Genomic DNA, 21263 nt, shown 5'->3' on the forward strand with positions numbered 1-21263 from the left:
TAGACAGCATGAACTCCCTCAGATGTAAACAAACTTTTGTCCAAGTAATTGGCTGAACAAGAAGTAAGACTGGGAGGACTTTTAGGCTCTAAAGTTTTACATTGGTTTATTTTTGAATGCAGCTTTTTGTACAGAATTCTACATTTGTAAGTTCAACTTTCATGAAAAAGAGATTGCAGTTAGAGTAATGGGGGAGTTGAAAAATACCATATCTTAATACAGAGCAAATATGTGTAATGAAAAGAAACTCAGCACTATGTTTGTATTCTGCTGCAGATGAAATGAATATATTTGAAAATGTAGAAAACATTCAAAATATTGAAATAACTGGTACTTTATTGTGATTCACATCACAATTAATCATGATGAATAATTGCTTGATAGACCTATTTTTTGAGGGAGATGGAGCTGGGTTTCCTAAACAAAACAATTCAGTGAATTCAACATGAATTTGCGAAATGTTTTAGTCGACCCAAATCTGCAGTGGAACAGGGGGACAGTATAGTCCAAAATATTTTGCCCATCTCTAATTATTGATCAAGAGGGTTCCCAAGCAACCATGTACAATCTCCAAAAGCTCTGGGGGACTGATTCTGCTCTGAGTTTTCTGCAGTAAATTCAATAACGCCACCGAAGTTAGTGTAACCCACATGTGTAGGTGTGGTTGGCTGTTTTGTGTAGTAGCACCTAGACCACTAAGACAGAAAGTCCTTTCTACAGCTTTAGCTGGCTTTTAGCTCAAACTGTAGAAGCTCCTGCACTAAACTCCAGAGATCTGAGGCTCAAGTCCAGTTATGGGCTGTTGTATTAACATGACTGATTTATACCTGTCTTGACCCATATATAGAAAAATGGAGGAGAAATGCTCCTGAATCAGAACTCTCTACTGCCTCCTGCTGTGGGTAGCATTTCACTCCTCTTTTTGTACACGTGTAAACAGGTCCCAAAGGGGGAAGGCACAAGTCAGTGGCTTTACATTGCTATAAGTGAGGGAAGCCCTGAACAGAACAGGTACCTTGTCATGCAACAGGGAGTATAACTAGTAACTCCAGTTTCACAGGGGACTTTGCAGAGTTCAAGTGCAGGTGTGGATTGCAAAGAGGGGTAGAAATATTTGTGCTAATGCAACAAACGAAAGAGCGTTTCCCATAACCACACCAAAAGAACCATGCTACTCTGATTTTAATCCCTTCCAAGCTGCTTTTAGAGTGGCAACTGAAATAAAACAAACCCCTCTTCCCTACTAAAAGTCCGGCATCCTCAGGACATACAGGAAGCTCAATATCCCTGGGCTCCATGCGGCACGTATTTCTTAAGTTAAAACCAAAGAGTGCTGCACAAAGGTGTTTGTTTTTAAACAAGCCTTATTGAACAGTGTTTTACCTTCTGACGGATTCACTTCCCTTCTGGTGAAACTATGGAGACTATTGTAGTATGTAACAAACTACCTCAGTTCTACTTCCCTTTAATAGGGCTGTCTTAGGGCAGACCAGCAGGGCTGTGCACACAGAAGCGAATGGGCTGGAACATGAACTAGTAATAGAACCATTAGCCTGCCTGTTGGATTGTATTGATCCTTACCAGAGATGGGAACATGTGTTGGTTGTGCTCAGTAAAAGGGTCGGTTCGGGTTAAATTCTGGTGTTGGTCTTTGATGGGGTTTTGACTCCCTTCACAGACCCCACCTCGTTGTTTGAAGGCTGTTTTGTGCAGGACATCAAAGCCCACTCTTGCCATGGCTCTCCATGTAGGAAGGCTGAGGTTGAGACCCATCTATTGAAAGCAAGATGGATGGCTTTGGATCCATTCACAGAAAGGCCTGTATCTCAGCTCCAACAAGCTCTGTCCTGGAGTCTGTCAGCTAAGGAGCCTCACACCCTCACATCCTTCTTCTCATACATGGAGTGACTCCCCTTTCTTGGGATGAAGGTAGTCAGGCCTATTGATGGATAGGGGAACCTCCCTGGGGCTTGGGACTTGCAGCCATTGGTGCTGATACTGCAGCAGTGGCAGTGACCAGAGCCCAGGACCTTTAAATCATCACAGGGACACCACAAGGCATGCTCTAGACAGTGCTGAGGACTAGGGCTAGTCACAGCATGGTCCAGGGCTGCTGAGGGCTGGCTGCCCCTGCCCTTCCCACCAAGGCCCTGCCCAATCTGGGAGTACAGAGTCGACACCACACCTTGCCCAGGGGACCGGCAAGTCTGTCAGGTCCCTGAGGGAAGTTCAGCCTCTCAACTCACCCTTCTATCTGTTGGCCCACAAACTCCAGGGTTGCTTCTTCACTGAGAAGAGTGAACTCCTTAAGGACTAGATAGAGAAGGAGCCTGGTTTCCTAACCTCTGTTCCCTGTATGCTGAGAGCCTGGGGGGCCACCCAGGACAGATTTAGGTTTCCCATAGCTTATTAGCAGAGCACCCACAGCCAGCAGCAGATAATATATTCTGCTCATGGATGGAAAAATTCAGAGGTCACACTACTCCTAACACAGGGTTATGAATTCCCCTGGACAGCATGGCACTTAGGAGTTTGGCATCACAATGCTGGACATTACATGCCCATCGTGACCCTCCCTTACTGCAGGCCACCAAGCATCCACCAGATGCCAGCCTGGGCTGGATTCAGACTGTGGAGCCACAGGCAAAAGCCTCTCTATCCCGCAAAGCATCAGCCCTTTTTCTAAGTCTGTGATGCTAGGTAAGAAGGGAAGCTGTGTTTTTCACACACAAGCTCATCTGTGGTGCATTTCAATGAAGCAATCCCATTCACTTCCGTAGTGTGTCACAGCACTGGTGCCTTCAGACCTCCCATTCACCCCCAGGGAGGCATAGTTCACCTCGTTTTACAGGACGTTAGTTGTGGAAGACTTGGTTACAAATGAGGAGCTTTGGAACAGAGCAGGACAAGAACCACTTGACGTTCAAATAAAGAAGAAAGAGGGGATGGCTAGGTCTCTCAGAAAACACTCTCAGAAAACCATCATCCAACATAGACAATCACACTCTCAGATGGAACCCACAAGGAAAATGCAAAAGAGGAAGACTTCAGGCAACATGGAGAAGAGCTACTGAGACTGGCTGTATTTTAAAGCAGGAACAGAGTTTGCTTTTCTAAAGCCTAACTCTCAAATTTGTCCCAATCCTCCAATTTGCTCAGTGTTCTGCTCTCCTTCTTGCCAAGACCCTGAACGCAACCATCTCCTGGTCACTGCTGCCCAGGTGCTCCTCCGACTTCTCCATCCTCACCAATTCTTCCCTGTTTGTGAGCAGCTAGTCAAGAAGGTTTGGTTCCTCAGCACTTGCACCTGGATGTTGTCTTTAACAGTCTCCAGAAACTTCCTTCCTTGTCGCCACACTGCTTATTGTTCTCCCAGCCTATGTCAGAGTCACTGAAGTACCCCAGAGAATAAGGGCCTGCAGTCTCTCAGTTTCTGTGAGTTGACAGAAGAGAACCTATCTACCAGATCCTCTTGGTCTGGTGTTCTGTAGCAACCACCCACTACAACATCATTCTTGTTGCTGTCATCTCTGTTGACCCAAAGACTCTCAATAGGTTTTTTCCCTCCCATTTCATACTGGAGCTCTGAGCAATCATACTGCTGTCTTGCATATGGTAACCACCTTTCTCGATGCTGAATATGGGACACCTGGTAAAATTACTCCTATTAGAGCAAGTTCAATAGCAATCAGACAGAATTATGCAGTACAGCCGTTCAAATTAACATCAGGTTGACTGAGCCACTGTTAAAAATAAATACTAGGCAGCTGGAGTCTTTTTACTTGCCTTTTAAAGTTTGCACAGGAAGAGGTGACAGTCCCATATACCTCTCTCATACAGGGGAGTGGACGACTGACTGACCTGACCAAAATTTCCCTACCCAGTGCTCTCCACCCTGGAGGCCTGATGAAGCCCCCAGGATGGACCCTACCTGGTGCTACATCTACTCAAAGCAATATGTAGGCAGCGCGCAGCATCATAGGCCTTCCTCCCCAGATTTCTGTCAGGTTTCACACCAGAGTGGGGCTAGCAGCAGCCTTTTAGTGCTGAACAGGAGGGAAGGGACAGGAACTGCTTCCAACCACAGGAGTTTGGGGATGGGAGTAGAGATGACCTGGCTTGTATCTTTGAAGAGGTCACTTCTACCCTCCCTCCAGCCTGCTCCCCTGGGGCTAGAAGCAGCTTGTCCCTTCCTGTCTCTCCAGAACAACTTACACGCCTCTGTGACAGTGATCCAGTCATGTGAGCAACAGAGAATGTGTGTGGTGGGGGGGCTGTTTAAGTCACACATCACAGATCCTTGTCTGTGCCAGGACTTCCACTTCTCCCTGTTTCCAAGGCTTCTTGCATTCATACAGAGGAACCTAAGATACTAAGCTGACACGAGCTGAAAAGATAACCAGCTTACAGCTAGCCTGCAGCTCACAAGTGGATGTTACTGCTCTCTGGCCATCAGCATCCTGGTAGAGAATCTGCTGCACAGAAATCCATCCTCAGACAGAGTGATGCACAGGAGCTAGCTGCAGCCAGAGTGGATTTGCCTACCTCCAAATTTATCTGGCCTTTTTAGATAGGGCTAGGAATAGCCCTAACTGTGCCTTTTTACCTTAGTGATTTCAAGCAATGAACCACAGTGCAGCAACATTTGCAGCTAGTATAAAGCTCCACCTGCGAGACGGCAGCTGCAGACAACAATCTCGTTTTGACAAGGGCAGAGAAAGCCATTCATCCTTCTCACCTTTGACCTGCCTTGGAGAACTGCAATGACTGAGCAACAGGACAGCATCAGAAGCCATTATCAAACCTACTTGTCAATAGTTTTGAGAATGCTACCCTATTGAATTGGACTGGACTGACAGGAGGTGAACAACCTATCAAAACATATTTTCTTCCTGTTTAAAAAAAAAAAGTAAAACTGTTTTCCATTATTTAAAATTTTTACTGTTTTTTTTCCAGTTGTTACCATGACGATACAATATCCGTTACATGTCATGTTACATCCAGACAGCAGAGACTACATTCACTTATTAAATAAAAATAAACTTCAGGGTAGCTTAGTTATGTATTCCCTGCATCTAGAGCATGCCTGGATCACTAACTCAAGGCAGTCCTCCTCGCTACACTGGAAACAAGGTGAATCTAATAATAAAATCATCACTGGCGAAGTATCTTTCATCCCATTTGCAAAGAACAATTGCACTGACCGTTGAAATACAGCAGCTGTTTCGTTGCATGTGACAGCAAGGCACAGCTGTTTAGGACAGCAGTGAAGAAGAATGCTGCCGCCAAATAAAACTCACAGTGGAATTTCACTGCAGGGGGATGCCATTGCCCCACAATGGAATTTGGAATGAAACAGGGAGGTGAACAGCAGTATTCTTGCAGGCATGTAGACACACAATAACGGAGATCCATATAAGAATAGGTGGTGGTGTAATGGGATGAGACAGCAAGCTGTTGTGGGTTTCATCTGAAAGACCATCAGAAGCCCAGAGCCTCTTTCCCACCATGATAGGGGAATGATTCATTTCTGTCAGCATTCCCTGTACACTGAGCACTTTGGCAGCAGCCAACTCAAATAAACTAAGTTTGTGAGTAGAATCCAGTGAAAAAGCAGCATCTCAAGGGCCTGTAGAAATCAAGAATAAAGGCTGGTTTCTTATCTGTTATATAGGTGTAAGCCCACAGTACATCAGCTATAGTAATAGAGAGGGAGCCGTGCTACGTCAGCTATGTATAGTTCTTATGGCAGTGCATAGGGTATGTAGCTTCAGGTATGTATACCCAGGACAAGTATAAATAGCAGAGTAGACAGCAAGGGTGTGTCTACACAGGAAAGTTATTTCAGAATGACGGCCGCTATTCCAAAATAACTCTGTGAGCATCGACACAATGCAAACACTACTTCAAAATAGTTTCAGAATAGCAGACAGCTTATTTCAAATTTGGTAAACCTCATTCTATGAGGAATAGCGCCTATTCCAAAATAAGTATTTCAAAATAAGGGCTGTATAGACAAGGAATAGGGGCTATTTTGAAATAAACCAGAATAGTTTACTCCAAAATAAAGCTGCTGTGTAGATGTAATATTTCGGATTAGCACTCTAATTCACAATAGGCTGTATTGTGGGTAGACACACTGTTTTGGAATAAAAACAAAAAGCAGTCAAGTAGCACTTTAAAGACTAGCAAAATTATTTATTAGGTGAGCTTTTGTGGGACAGACCCACTTCTTCAGACCCACTTCTTCCGGTATGGCTATGGTCTGAAGAAGTGGGTCTGTCCCACGGAAGCTCACCTAATAAATTATTTTGCTAGTCTTTAAAGTGCTACTTGACTGCTTTTTGTTTTGATAGTATATAGACTAGCACGGCTCCCTCTCTGTTACTGTTTTGGAATAAGTGTTTTGCTTATCCATGTAGTGTGGATGCATTATTTTGGAATAGTTTATTTTGGAATAACTCTGGAATAAGCTATTCCAGAATAACTCTCTAGTGTAAACATACCCTGAGACACTCTTCATGTGAGTAAAGACAAGGTATGTATCCTGGACAGGTCATTATACAGCCAAGTAGCACCTCCCTGGTTTGCCCTGTTATTTTTAGCAGTATCTCTCTGCTGCTGGAGCCTTCCCTCACTGCCTGCCTCCTGCGAGAGCCTTTCACTGCTGTGCCTCAGTTTCCCCTGTATGTAAAATGGGGGCAATGATACTTATTTCCTTCACTGCAAAATGCTTTGACAGCAAATGAAAAGTGCTAAATATTTATTCAGCAAATATTTGTCATGCCCATAAAACCAGTGCAGTAGCTGGGAGTTTCTCTTTTGATCCTGAATAAGGAAATGAATAGTACAGGTGAAGCTGTGTGAGTCATCTGCTGCATGGATGTATGCATGAGAGAGTCCAGGATCTCCAGCAGAGATCAGAGATTAAACAGAAGGCCAAGGGAAAGCCCTGGTGGCAAAGAAACCAGGACACAGGCCACAGAGAAAAGGAAAAGAATAAACTTTGTAGAACTTTAATATCCTGTCCAGTGTTCCCCGTAAGCTGAGCACTTGGGCAGAACCAGGAGAGATTCAGGTGCAGACCAGCTGATTGGCAAAGTGCCCACAGACACCCACAGCCAGCAGCATTTGTTTGTACTGGTGGTTGACATCCACACATGCTTTGGTGTGCATAACAAAATGTATTCCGTCCATTGACAGGGCAGGGGGGAATAGAAGGAAAACTGGTCCTGTCGTGCTCAGAGGAGCCTTTACTGACCAGCTCTTAGGGCAGCAAACAAAGGAAAGCTTTAAGCGTGGCAAAGTGAAAGTAGAGCCTTCAGAGCATGGCACATATGAAAGTGGATTGTCAAAGCCATGTGACACTATGGCACACGAGGAAAAGACCAGACAGCAATAACCCAGCTCCTACAGCTAGCAACTCCAGTGACCGACAGGAAGCAACTGCTAGGTGTAATACATCTTCACTGAGACAGATGTTAAATTACAAAACTGACTCCCCTCTGACCACTGTGTAGCCGTTAACCAAATGTCTGGATTACAGCCTCGAAGGATTGCTGACCTCTATCTCCTCTGAACATAACAACCAGGAAAAACAAGTTGTTGCTTGTTTGTGCATTTGCTGTGATCTCAAGAGAGGGAGAGGGAGAGGACTTGATTTCCACCTATGGTAAATTGGTATAGCTTCAGGCAAATAGACATTTGAGTGGGGTGTGCATACCCCACACCTGCGAATGGAGGAAGTCCTGCCCCTTCAGCCAGACTGGGCATGCTTCAAGGGCTGGGGCAGTATAAAAGGGAGCAGCGCAGCTCAGTCTGGGCTGGCTGCTGCAGAGGAAGGACCTGCTATGAGAACTTCAGATATAGCCCGGGCAGCTGGAGTCGCAGACCTAGGAGACTTCAGCGTACCTCCCCAGCTAGTGGAGCTGCAGGAGGAGGTGGGTACAGTGAAGCCTGAAGATCCTGCAGCTGTGTGGATCATTGCAACTCCAGACTTGGTCGGAAAGCGACCCAGGGAGGATGCAAGAGTGGTTTCTCCCTCCTCAGTAAACTCAGCCTGTTGCAATGGGATTCTCCACTGAGCAAGTGAGGGATCATCTCCCCTACTGATTCTGGCCATTAGGCTGCACAGTCATAGAGTGACAGGTGTGTTCAAGCTCTCTATGGAATTTGCAGCAGAGCCAGAGGTGTCCATGCACCCCTGTGTCCCTGCCTGCATGGGACAGGGCATACATATGCCATGGCATTAACCCCAAGTTGGAGTTTACAAAAGATATGGATCAATGTCTGAGCCACAAGTTAAGAGGCACTGTCACTATTAGTCTTCCCTATATCTCAATGAGGAAATAAAGACAGATACCACTAACGTTCCCCTACGCACCCCCCAATCAGCCTGCCAAAACCATCAATTGTTAAGCATAGGCTAAAATTTCAAACCTTTGCTGGAGAACACATGCCAATGTTATGGCAATCTGACACTGAAGCCAAGCATCAAGATTCCCAAGTTCTGTTCCCAGCTCTCCCATTGATGTGTGTTGCAGTTCTGGTGAAGTCACACATGCTAAGCTGAACTTTCCCCCTCCCCCTGATGTCCTTATGCCTCCTTCATAAAGCACATTGAGTTCTGGATGTAAAAATCATGATATGGATGCTATGAGAAAGCGCTTTCTTTTCTATATGTGATTATGCAATGGGCTTTTGATGCCAAGCCCTCCAGAGGTCACCTGCTCACGGGTATCTGTCCATGCATGTTAGTTTCTGCCATCGCTTGTATGCTAGCTTTTATAGTATCATTTTCAAAGGTCAAAGACCAACATTTTCTAGAGCGGCCAGAGGTTTTTGGGTGCCTCACCTGAGACTCCGTAGGCCTGATTTTTTTTCCAGGAGTTCTGGACAGCCACAGCTTTTACTGAAATCACCAGCACTGGTGGGTAATCAGCACTTCTGCAGCTGAATCCCAGGGCTCCCCAAAGTTGAGGTATTAATCACTGACCACTCTCTAGAAGGTTTTCATCATAACAAGGGATAAGCCTAAATCTGTGCTTTCACCTCCCAGCCACCTGAAGGCGGTTATCAAAGAGATATAGCTGCTGGTGATAGAAGCCAGAATAAGAGATTTGGCAGCGGCCTTTCAAAATCTGTACAAATCTCCACTCCATGCTTAATCTGGTGCCTCCTTTCCTTTTTTAACTAAGGATGGTGTAATTCCATACATCTCTGTGCACCTTGCAGGGACACACAATCTGAAACACATGAAAAAAACCACTGTGTCTATGGGCAGCATTTTCAAAGCCAGGGCTAATGAAAGTACAGCTGCTGTCTGAAGTCACATTCAAGCTGCCTGCTTTCATTTCTAGCTGCTTCCTCAAGCAATGAGACCTGACTGATACTGAAATTTCATTGATGCTGATTCATAAAGCCAGAAGCCTGGAGGGAGTATTTGTGCTGGGGAGGGGGGAAGAGATATCTTAGTGGTTAGAGCATTGGCCTTGTGAACTCAATCCTGGAGAGGGCCGTTTTGGGATCTGGGGCAAAGAAATTTAAAAAAAATCTGTCAGGGATGGTGATAGGTCCTGCTGTGAGTGCAGGGGACTGGACTCAGTGATCTCTTATGTCCCTTCCAGCTCTATGAGATATGTATATCTGTGTGTGTGTATATGCGTGCGCTCGCACACATTTTTCCCCAAACCTCTTTCCTAGCCAATATGTTGCCACATCTACCCATTCAGCAATTTGCCATTGCTCTCTGTTCTCCTAACCTCACTGCAGAAATGAGTGTGTTATACCCCTGCAAAAGCAAAAGTGATCTGAGATTTTTCTGAAAAGTTTGCAAACATCTCTGGTCTTTGGTACCCAATATTATACATGGACTTTTAATGTCCCTGTGGGCATTTTAGTCTTTTAAGAGATTTTGACTGTTAAAATAAATCCCAACTCAGGAGATGTAGGAAAACCTTTAGTGGTCTATCTTAGGGGAGGAAAAAAAATGAAGTGTTTCTGCTTCCAATTTTACATCTCCCTTTCTGTCACAGCACTTACATGCTGTAATGCAACGTACTACGCAGTTGTTCAAAAGTCACAGACAATTTTAAAATGATGTGTGACAGCTACAGCTTAAACCACATTTGAAAAGGCTATTTTCAGCAGTGGCACATGGCATTACACAAATGATAACAGATTTTTGCTGCCAGAATTTTATGCCTGTTCAGTGGATCAGATCCATAGGCAGAACTAAAGTAAAGCAGTTAGCATAAGAACATTTGGTTAAACTCCGAAACATGTATGTGAGAATACAGTCTGGTTGTATACCCATTTGCAGTAATTATGGATTTTTATTTGAGGTTCCTGTAACATCGACAACTTTAGATCTTCTGTGCAAATCCTATTTTCTGGCTCCTTTCTATAGAGAAGCTGACCCCTAGCAAGGTCATGCTTATTTCTTGATCATGCTGTTCAGCTATTGCAATTAGACACATTTTTCTGTGCTTAGGAAATATTCTGTCCAGGGCTTTGTATCCTCCCCCTGCCCTGCTTCAGTACTTGATGCAGGATTTTTAAACCTAACCTGATTATCCTCATACAGTGAGGATTACCTGTTCTTATTTAAGGTAGGCAATTAGCAACAGCCTCGTTTCATAGAAGGGAAGATGAAGGTAGGCGTTTAGGCAGGGGTGGGGAAAATAGGGCTGATCTGGCCTGCTTAGTACTTGGATCCAGCCTGCGAGCTGCATCTGGCACGTGTATTATTTATATACCACTGCTGAGATAGCAGTGGGGGTTGGGATCCGGGAGGTTTTTAAATAGCTGCAGGAAACCCAGGTGGCTGGCAAGCAGTGCGGTAACAGCGGGGACTGGGAGCTGCAAGCACTGAGCCTTTTAAATCAGTGCTATGTCAAGGGCTCCCAATGCCTCACTGCATCACCTGCCTGCCACCTGGGGTTCCTGCAGCTATCTAAAAGGCCCACAGCTCCCACTGCTATCCCTGCAGTGGAACATAATTAGTATATGGGCCCGATGCAGCCATGGACTGTATCTTGCCTGCCCCTGCAATAGTTGGTGAATAATTTCATTATAAGAAACATGGAGCCCCTTCTCCATTTCCAAAATTTGTGGAGTGGCCCCTCCAGCAAAAATGATTGTCCACCCCTGGATTTAGATGACATTTTTCCAAATGGTCTCTTGATTTTGGCTATCCAGCCCAGGTCCTGATCGTCAGAAATGCTAAACATGTAAGAAGTCCATGGTAACAACAGGAGCTGAACACAGCTGAAAATCAGCTGGTCACTGTCACAAGCTGGGCACCCAGCCCTTGGCAGAACCTTAAGTGTCGAGATTTCTCTTCATTGACTGCTCTGTGGCAAAGCTTTAATTCTCTGAGCCCTGCAGAGAATTTGCGTTGCATTTCCTCCTGAAATGCCAATGCAACCCTCTAGTTCTCCACTCCCATGATGAAGTTTTATGTGTCTTCTTCCCTTTGTGATAATTTCAAATCATAGGAATGAGATATATAAGTGAGGTTTCTAAGTAGCAAATACACAAATCAAAATTGCTTAGGTTCCCAGGCATTATTCCAGTGCCTACCACTGTGACAGCAGCATATTCCATGTTAATTTGAATGGCAAAACAAGGTCCTTGGGGTGGGGAAGTGTTTCTATAAAAGCAACATCTCATCTCCATTTATAGGAATCGCCAAATATGCCAGTGTTGTGACCTGCTTGGGGTCCTACATTTTTAGGAAGGAGATGGAGAAGTTGGAAAGGGTCCAAAGAAGAGCAACAAAAAGGATTAAAGGTCCAGAAAACATGACCTCTGAGGGAGGATTGAAAGAAATCGGTTTGTTTAGTTTGGAAAAGAAAAGTCAGAGGGGACACAACAGCTTTCAAGTACCCAAAAGGTTGTTACAAGGTAGAGGGAGAAAAAATCATTCCCCTTAGCCTCTGACTAAAAGCAGTGGGCTTAAATTGCAGCAAGGGAGGTTTAGGATGGATGTTGGGAAAAACTTCCTCACTGTCAGGGTGGTTAAACAGTGGAATAACTTGCCTAGGGAGGTTGCCTAATTAAGTGATCCTCTCCTGCTCCCAGCCAACACAGCTTTGCTTCTCACACAAGTCTCAAGTCCATCGTTCTTGAGTCTGTGTGTGTCTTTACTACAGTGTAAGCCTGTGCTTGCGCTAGCTGGGGTTCAGGACTATATTTTCCCCACCACTACCCTGTTGCATCTACACTACAGTTGCATGAGCACTGGGCTGGGACTCAGGGGTCAAGAACCCTGAAGGGCTGGGGGATCTGTGCTTATGTCAAGCTAGGGTCCAGGGTTCAAGCCACAGCACTGCCTGACTCGGGTCCCTGGAGCCACCTAGACACACCCCTCAGTTCCATGGGACAACTTCTGTAGTCCTCACTAACATCCGCTGTATTGAAAAGGGAAGCCACACCCTCTTTGCAAATGGCAGCAGCTCAGAGTTTAACCCATTCTCTCCCAATCACCAATCTGCCAGCATGCTGCCAGAGAGCCTGTCCGGAGAGGCTGTCCTTCCTCCAACTCAGAAAACAGAATCTGTTTTGGGAGGTGCTGATCAGACATCCAAACCATGGGACCAGTCCAATGAAGTTGTTGATGAATGATAACAGCTTCAATGCTGGTCTTCAACTCTTCCAGGATACTAGTGGTTCATTGGTTACAAGTGCAAAAAAATGCTTGAGTCCCGGTACCCAACTCTTCCAGCAGACTCTTTTCAGCTTCTCAGACAGCATCCCAGTGTCCAGGAAGCCAAAGCCTTCCCATCAGCTTCATCTTGCATTCATCTCCAGGCCATGTGTGTCCCTGCTTGGAGCCTTACCGTCAACTGGGAAGATGGATGAGAACAGCACTTGCACCCCCAACCCTTTCATCCTTCCTTTCAGAAGCTTGCAGTCACAACTGATCATCTCAGGATCATATCAGGAAGTGTCATGGCCAGAGAGATGGATGAGCCTTCTGTAAGATCTCTGACATGGTCTCTAGGCAGGCACCATGCCTCCAAGATCTCAGGTCAGCAGACAGAGTCTCTGACCCATGCAGAAGAGTCCCCAAACACTAGCAACCTACCTTTCTCCCTGTTGGCTGCAGTTATCATGAATCTCCCAGCCTTGGGGACAGCCACTCAGGTCTGCTCCTGTCCTCCTGTGGTGTGTACAGCATTTTGGTTCTTCACCTCTATGAAATGAGGTAGCAGGGGCCGGGGGACATACTGTCTTATTTACTTTCTCTACACCAGTTTTTATAGCCTTCTCCCATGTCTCCACCACCAACCCCTTAGTCATCTCTTTTTCAAGATGAAAAGTTAGTGTCTTATTAATTTCTCCTCAGATGAAAGCTGTTCCCCTCCCATCCCCCATTAGTGGTTTGGGTTTCCCTTTTCTGAACTTTTTCCAATGTCCATTATTTTTAGAATTGGCATGACCACTTCTGTAGGCAATACCAAATGGGTGGGGGTAACATACATTTACAAAGAGGCAATATGATGTTTTCTGTCTTATTTGCTAGCCTTTCCTTAACTATTCCCAATATTGTTTGCTTTCTTCATGCCCTGCTACAGTCTTGGCCTTCATAACATCCTCTTCCAAAGAGTTCCAAAGAGTGGTGCATTGTGTGAAGAAATACTTCCTTTTGTTTGTTTAAAACCTGCTGCCAATTAATTTGATTGTGTGACCTCTAGTTCTTGTCATGAGGAGCAAATAATACTTCCTTCCTTTCTCTACAGCAGGTTTGATAGACCTCTATCATATCTTCCTCTTTGTGCTTTGTGCTTAAGCTCAACAAAGATTTCACTGTTAAGCCAAGCTGGTTGCCTATCATATTTGTTTTTCTTACTGCAGATCAGAATGGTTTGTTCCTGCATCTTCAATAAGGCTTGTTTAAAATACAGCCAGCTCTCCCAGCACTTTCCCTTCTCAAGTTAGCATCCTAAGGAATCCTGTCCATCATTTACCTGAGGGAGTTCTTCTTCAGTGTTGGTACAACCAATACACCTGATAGGGAAGGGTTGCTTCGAGTATTTGTTAAAATATTGGGCACCTGGCTGTGGATCAGAGGTAATTCCCAGAGTAACCAGCAGCAGGTGCCGTAAGGCGAGTTGAACCCCGCTATACCCTCTGACTTCATTTCCTTAACAGTTGTTTTTTCAGGGACAAACTGAATTAACTAGAGCAGTGGTTCCAAAACTGGGGTCTATGGACCACTGTGGGTCTGTGAGGAAAATGAAAGAAGTTTTAAATAAATTGCAAGTTATAGTCAATTATTATTTTTAAATTAAATACCTTCCCATAATGTTATTAATTGCTGACTGAAAATCTGTTATGGTGGTTTCCTTTTTCACTCAATGACATGTACATAGTGGCTAGAATTGATTTTGAGGGTACACGAATGGCTTGAGGGGGTGATTGGAGGGCCACACTGGTGAAAAGGTTGGGAACCATGAACTAGAGGGTGAAGGAGACCCAGGTATGTTCAGCTGAACGAACTCTAATAGACTGGAAAAGCATGATTTTTCTAGGCAGTCTCCATGCTGGCTTGTCCTTTCTTAGCTTGGTATTTATAATTCTGTCAGTAATGATCATTTCAAGTAATTTACTTGGTATTTGTCAGTCACTGGGAGAATTTGAAACTGGAATCTGAGAAATGACTGTGCTCCCTCCTGCCTACAAAGGAAATGCTGCACAGCACTGAATGTGCTCCAGATTCTTACCAAAAATCTATAGGGAGGTAGCTGGGGTGCCCTTGCAGTGCTTCAGTCCAATCCCACAGAGTGGCCTCAACACTCTTAAATTTGACAGCAGTGAAGGATGCATTCATCCCCTTTCAGAATCAGGTCCTCTCTCTTCTGCAACAATTGGTTCTATCCATGATGCAATGGTTGTGACGCTGGATGATCTTTTCCACGGCAGATGATAATGAGCCTGAAATTTTTTTTTCAGCGCAGGTGCAACTCCTGTTAACTTATACTGGAAAGTTAGCGTCCCTGAGAATAACTAACAGGCACTGTATTTTCACGTAAAAGGATTTTTCAAATTCCTTATGGAATTCAGTTTCAGATTGTCTATACCTATGTTCTATTATGTGTGAATTCTGTATAAACTCCTTAGTTCATAAAATGTTTCCTGAGCGACTGCTGCATAAGGCTTAGTCGTTCTTTAGGAGGCAATTTTGCTTCCTCTAGCAAGTGTGCTATAGAAATTATTTACAGAAGGCACATTTTGAAAGAGATTGAACAGCTTTTTCATAAAGCAATATTCTTCTGGTGAACAACTTGATGGCTAATAGGCCAAGCATCCTTTAAATTACATATCCCAGTCATTGACAAAGATGAATCATTCCTCTTTAGGAATATAAACCCTATTCAATTCCCTATGTATTTATTCCCCTCTGCTCCATACCTTATCTACTGAAAATAGGTTGATTTCAAGAGTGTTCTCCTAGCTGTAAACCAGCCCTTGCTGTGCTGAGACCACATAGCTGTCATTGGTTGTGTTGATCTTATAAGGCATGTTCACAAAACAAAAAAGCAGTCCTGTAGCACTTTTGTGGGACAGAGCCACTTCTTCAGATCTGGAAAATCCTGGTGTGTGTGTGTGTGAGAGAGAGTGAGAAAGCTGACAAATAATTTTTTTCTCTCTCTCTGTTAACTGATAACAGAGACAAAGAGAATTTATCATTCATCAGGATTTTCCAGATCTGAAGAAGTGGCCCTGTCCCACGAAAGCTTATCACCTAATAAATTGTATTGTTAATCTTTAAAGTGCTACAGGACTGCTTTTTCATTTTGTGAACATATAGACTAACAAAGCTACCTCTCTGAGATTATAAAACATGGAATTCCAGTACGTGTTTTCACCCTTGCTGTATGGGCTATGTTTAGGTTTGCGGTTTGAATGGGAAGCATTTGTCCTAGCTCTTACAGGAATGAGATGCCTAATTTAACCAAGCTATAAGCCCTTGTCTTGAAACACCAAGCAATGCTCAGAATTGATTCCTCACCTCAAGCACGCAAGTCAGGAATGTTATACTTGGCTGAAGTAGCTGAATGGTTTTATCAGCCTACTCATTCATTTATTTGCTGATGTTAGATCCAGGTGCCAGATAATAGGTGATTCTATACCACTATCCATATTTCTTGACCAAAAAAAACCCCGACTACATGAGTTCACATTCCGAAGAACAATAACTTATGTGAAATTTGGCATCAACGAACAAATCAGATAATTTGTTGCTCTCAGTATCTTATTCTGCAATACTATACTTGCAGAATTTCCTTGATCAGTATCTCTTTTCCCTGAAATGACATTTTATCTTCAAGCTGACTGAGCCCAGTTCTTGTGCAATGCAGCACCAAATCATGAGTACAGGTTGAATCTCTCTCGTCTAGCAACCTTAGGAGCTGACCAGTGCCAGATGAGAGAATATGCCGGATCATGGGAAGTCAATATTGTCTAGCAGGTTACTAACACTTCCACTGCTTACTGGGCTCTTAGAAGACATTTATGGGGTAAATTACAGCTAAATAATAGCACAGAAGACTAGGAGCCAGGACTGGTGGTTGTAAATAAACTCTTTGGGACTGTGGGAAACTTGGCCACACCTACAAGGTGAACTAAAATCATGCCAGATTACGGATGTTGCCAGACGAGAGAGTGCCAGACTACAGAGGTTCAATCTATACCTGCATTGGTCTCGGCATGTGAAAGAGACAAGATGGGTGAGGTGATATTTTTTATATCAGGCCAACTTCTGTTTGTGGCAGAGCCAAGCTGCTCTCTAAGATATGAAGAGGAGCTCATTGGAGCTCCACACCTTTGTCTTTCACCCCCAGAAATTGGTTCAGAAAAGACTCTTGAGAATATGTGTATGTGAAAAGTCTGGAAGGTTAATGCAATGGATGTTCAGACAGCCTCAAATCTCCAGCGTTCTCCTTGTAGCCCGTTAACTGAAAATAGTCAGGGGCAAGTGGTGCTGATGACCAAGTGTTCTTTAGGGAGGTTCTCTTTGCACGCCTGTTATCCTTGCAGTGAATGGTTGGTTGAGAAGTACGCACTAACTGAAAGATCAAACTATGTAACAGAGAGACACATTTCTAATGCTTTGTAGCCCAGAGGATCTGTATACAGACTGTTGTTGTGTAGATACACCACCTCTGAAGCACAGCTATTTTTGGGGTGGAGGGAGCAACCAACCACACAATATTTGGGGAGGAGTTGGGGCAGGGGAGATTTTTGACAAGGATCTCAGGGCAAGTAAAACCCATCTGCTTTTATGGAAAATGCAATGGGATCTTCATTACCGCTGCAGAACAAAAAGGATATTAGGATAACGCATTTCAACCTGTTGTGCATGGAAGCCTTAGGGTGGGGAGGCTGCAGACCATGTCAAAGGGGTCCACAAAAGGTGGTCATGATCATGGAATGGTGGTTTTCAAGCTGTGCTGCATTTGCCCTTAGGATCTGCAAAGTAAGATTTCCAAAGGAGTCCCCACGATTGTTCCCTGCAAGCTGTATGATTTGTTGGCTGCTTGTTTGTTGCACTTGTATTGTTGGTTAGGAGAGAGTGACAATATTGACCTCCGGTGGCTTGGCAAATTCTCTCATTCGGCAGTGGTCAGGTGCCATACTAGATAGGTTCAAGCTATACTGCCATTGGATACTGTTTTCATAATTGCAGGTAGCATTACATTTGGGGTTCAAGCCTCCTCTTATTTCCACCATTGAATGCAGAGGAATTACTTTGGATTTACTCCAGTGGAAGTGAGAGGAGAATCAGGCTTGCTCTCTCAAGCCTTGCATGATAAAGAGATTAAGCTAAGAAATGAATTTCCATCCCCTAGTCTTTAAAAGCAAGCTAACAAGTCTGGAACTACATTTCAATGGCTGTAGATGAATGAGTTATGGCATCACTGTGGACAGCCTTCAGAAATTTCCATTAACAGACTGTCTTCTCCTTTTAGGTCAGTCTGATTATAACATGTTAGCCACTACGCTCTTAGAATTTTTTTTAAATGATCTTATTCAATCTAATTTTTCCTGACCACAGAACATGAAGCTGAGGAAAAAGAACAAACAGGAAAATCCTAGAACCCAATTCTACTGATGTTAGCAAAGAACCACATTTTTAAGGTGGTAGCAACAAATAAGATTTATAATTATTTTAGAAAGGTGTAAAATGAGGCAGAGACTGTCTGAGTGGTTTGCCCAAGGCACCCAGCAAGTCATCTGGGAGAGAGCAGCAAAGCCCTGTTCTGCCCCAGAAGTTCCTAACCTCTAATCCTTAAACCACTCGATCAGAATTCATCTCTCCGCTGACCTTTGGTTAAACCCAGAGTTGCAATCTGGACTTTTGCTTTCTTGCCTTAGCACCACATGGGTTGGCTGCTGAATTTGTGTGCTGAGAACAGAACGTAAGTGAGATGGTGGTATGTGCTGGCAAGCCCCTGAGAAAACAGGTGTAACTATCACTCAGGATAAGCTGTACCAGTCACAGACCAGAGAGAGAGAGAATAATACTTTCAGTGCCCATCTTTGTAGTGAAAGTAACGTTACTTCTGCTACCCAGTTGTCTCAAGTGAACACACTTGTATCCAGTTCTGAAATTTCCACAAGTCCACCTCAGAACAAATGTGGAAGAGCATCTTTTCCAGACAGAGGGTTAAATCCTGGCGGTTTTGACACACACGATGACCAAACGAAAACAGAAAAATAGTTAAGGTTTAGTGCAGGGGTGGTCAAACGTCCTGACTCTCCAAGCTGCACATGACAGTCTTAGGAAGTTCAAAAGCCAGGACATGCCTGAAAGCGCTCAGGGCTTCTGCCCTACAGGAGGTGCCTACCTGGGCTCAGCACTTCAGCTTCACTCATTCTAAAGCCACAAGCCCCAGCCTCTGTGCCCCATACAGGGAAGCCCTTAGATTCCCCCTTCCCTGTTGGGCAGAAGCCCCTACCCCTCTATCATCCTGCAAGGAAAGGGTTCTGAGGATGCTCTAGTCTGGCAGGTGGAGAATGGCAGAGAGCCTCTGAGTTTGTGTGTGTAAAAGCCACATGTGGCTTGCAAACCCCAGTTTGGCCACCCTGAACCCGAATATCTGGCTCACGGCGATCTCATGCATGTTCATTATAAATACATTTCCTGTAATTGGATTATGCTGTGCTGCTTTAAATACAGTTGTTAGTCCAAAACCAGGAAAATTAAGATGCCGAGTAAAATTAGAGATCAAGATTGTAGATTTCCTCTGACTAAAGAAGAAAATAGCCACAGGCGTCTTGGGGGCATGGTTAAAACAGACCCCTTTCATTAAGCTAACCGCATTTTCCTGAAAGGATTTATGAGGGGAGGGAGACTGTTCTTATCTCTGGTGCTCTTTTATAAACCGGCTATTGTGTCTCCTGCAATACTGGTGTCTGGAAGGTAGGGAAGAGATCAAGGAAATGTTAAGGCAGCAAAGGGAATGAGAGCAGCCCATCTCCACCTGAGGTACATGTATCCCTGGGGTCTGCAAAGGTCTTGTGGTTACACTGGGTGGGTGGGTACATCAACTGACCTAGATATTTACCTAGTTTAACAGCCGGCTACATAAAATGCACTAGCTAAGTCAGTGCAAACTAAAATTTCATACTGACAATGATTTGCTTATACTGCCCTGTATACTGTGCACTGAAATAGAGGTGCACTAGTTGCATTCCAATTTTTCAGTAGCAGTGGTGTGTGACTCTCTTGTATTTTTATGTCTCATTTTGGTAAGGAAGTCATTACTGAGCCCAGTAAAATGGGGTACATCGCACACAGATCAAACTCCTGCAAGGGGTAGAGTAGCCTGGAAAGGTTGAAAGCTACTGAGCTAGAACACTTCATCATACAAAGTGAGAGCCCCAACACCTAGGAAACAGAATAATAAATTCTTCTATTTTTGTCTTGCCCCATGAGACACTTCTTCTGCATCCTTTGATTTCCATCCTCTCCCAGGTCCACTCAGAGCCCCAAAACTGGATTGCTGCATAATTATGGGCATGAAGGTTCAACAGTGAACTCTTTGTGGACGCTAGCTTATTCCTCCTGTCTTATTACCTATTGACTTAGAGGAACACGGGCAAAGTTAAAAAAATCTACTCATGCTCTGAAAATAGATGAGGTGACCAGAGTTCCTTCTAATTTTCTTTTCCATCCCTGGGCAGAATAAACGTTTGTCATGTGCACCAAGACATGTGTGGATGTGCACCACCCCTAGAAAAATACGCTGCCTAGTGTGGGTGCTCTGATAATCGGTAGGGCAGCATCTGAATCTCTGCTGGGTGGCCACCCAAGTGCTCAGCTTACAGGGAACACTGGTGGTGATTTTACCCTACTTGGGAACTCCTCAGTGCACCTCCCTGACCTGCTTCCCCACCACCACCCCATTCAGGCCACCACGTCTGGCCTCACCTGTCCACAGCGATGGCGGTCATGGAGTAGATGCTTGCAAAGACAGCGGCAATGGGGAAGAAGTTGTGGAACTTGCAGTAGAGCAGCCCATAGTACCAGTCATTGTGGATGGCATAGGTGAAATTGACAACGGTGTTGAAGGCCGCCATGGAGGCCTCAGCAAAAGCCAGGTTTACCAGGAAATAATTGGTGACTGTCCTCATCCTCTTGTGGGCCAGGATGATCCACATCACCACCACATTTCCTACGACGGCCACGATCACGATGAGTGAGTAGGCGAGGGCCCAGAGGGCGATCTGCCAAGGGGGCTGCAGGAAGTGGTTGGCCTCCTCCGATTCATTGACCGACCTGTTAGGGGACTGCAGGTTGGCTAGGCTCTCCTCAGCGTACAAGGCATTATCCATCTTCCTCGCTCTTCCCCCAGGTCCAGGCACATTCACTGGGGTGTGAGTCCTCAGCCAGCAGTGCTGGGAAGAGGCTAGTCCGTCAGGGCAAGCTGGCAACTGGCCATCGAGGCTGGGGTGGGACCAGAAGTGGAGGACAGCTGTGGCCCCTCTGGAGTGGCCTGGCACCGCCGCAGGTTCTGTCTCGGGGCTGGGAGCCTCAAACTCTGCAGGGAGAGGTGGGGGTGGGTTTCCCCTCCAGCATCTTCAGCCTTTCCACGGAGAAGGGGGACTTGTGCGCCCCCAGCCACATCCCCCAGCCCAGCTCCTCCGCTCCGCGCCCGGCGAGTCCCGCACCCGGGCTGGGACTGCCGGGGTTTTATCTCTGCTCCCACGTCAGGGGCGCTGGGCAGAGCCGGCGCGAGATCCCTCCCCTC

At 45.0% G+C, this 21263-nt stretch overlaps 1 protein-coding gene across 1 annotated transcript in view; it reads right to left on the reverse strand.

The window, feature by feature from the left end:
* LOC142004190 (substance-P receptor-like) overlaps nucleotides 1-21055 on the reverse strand; it is a 77578-nt gene extending 56523 nt beyond the window's left edge. Inside the window, exon 1 of the mRNA XM_074981678.1 lies at nucleotides 20444-21055. Within this exon, the coding sequence (XP_074837779.1) occupies nucleotides 20444-20847 (404 nt within the window). The 5' untranslated portion in view covers nucleotides 20848-21055. The remainder of the gene's footprint in view (nucleotides 1-20443) is intronic.
* Between the last annotated feature and the right edge of the window lie 208 nt (nucleotides 21056-21263).

The sequence above is a fragment of the Carettochelys insculpta genome, chromosome 31 (assembly GCF_033958435.1).
Source record: "Carettochelys insculpta isolate YL-2023 chromosome 31, ASM3395843v1, whole genome shotgun sequence".
Classification (NCBI taxonomy): domain Eukaryota; kingdom Metazoa; phylum Chordata; order Testudines; family Carettochelyidae; genus Carettochelys; species Carettochelys insculpta.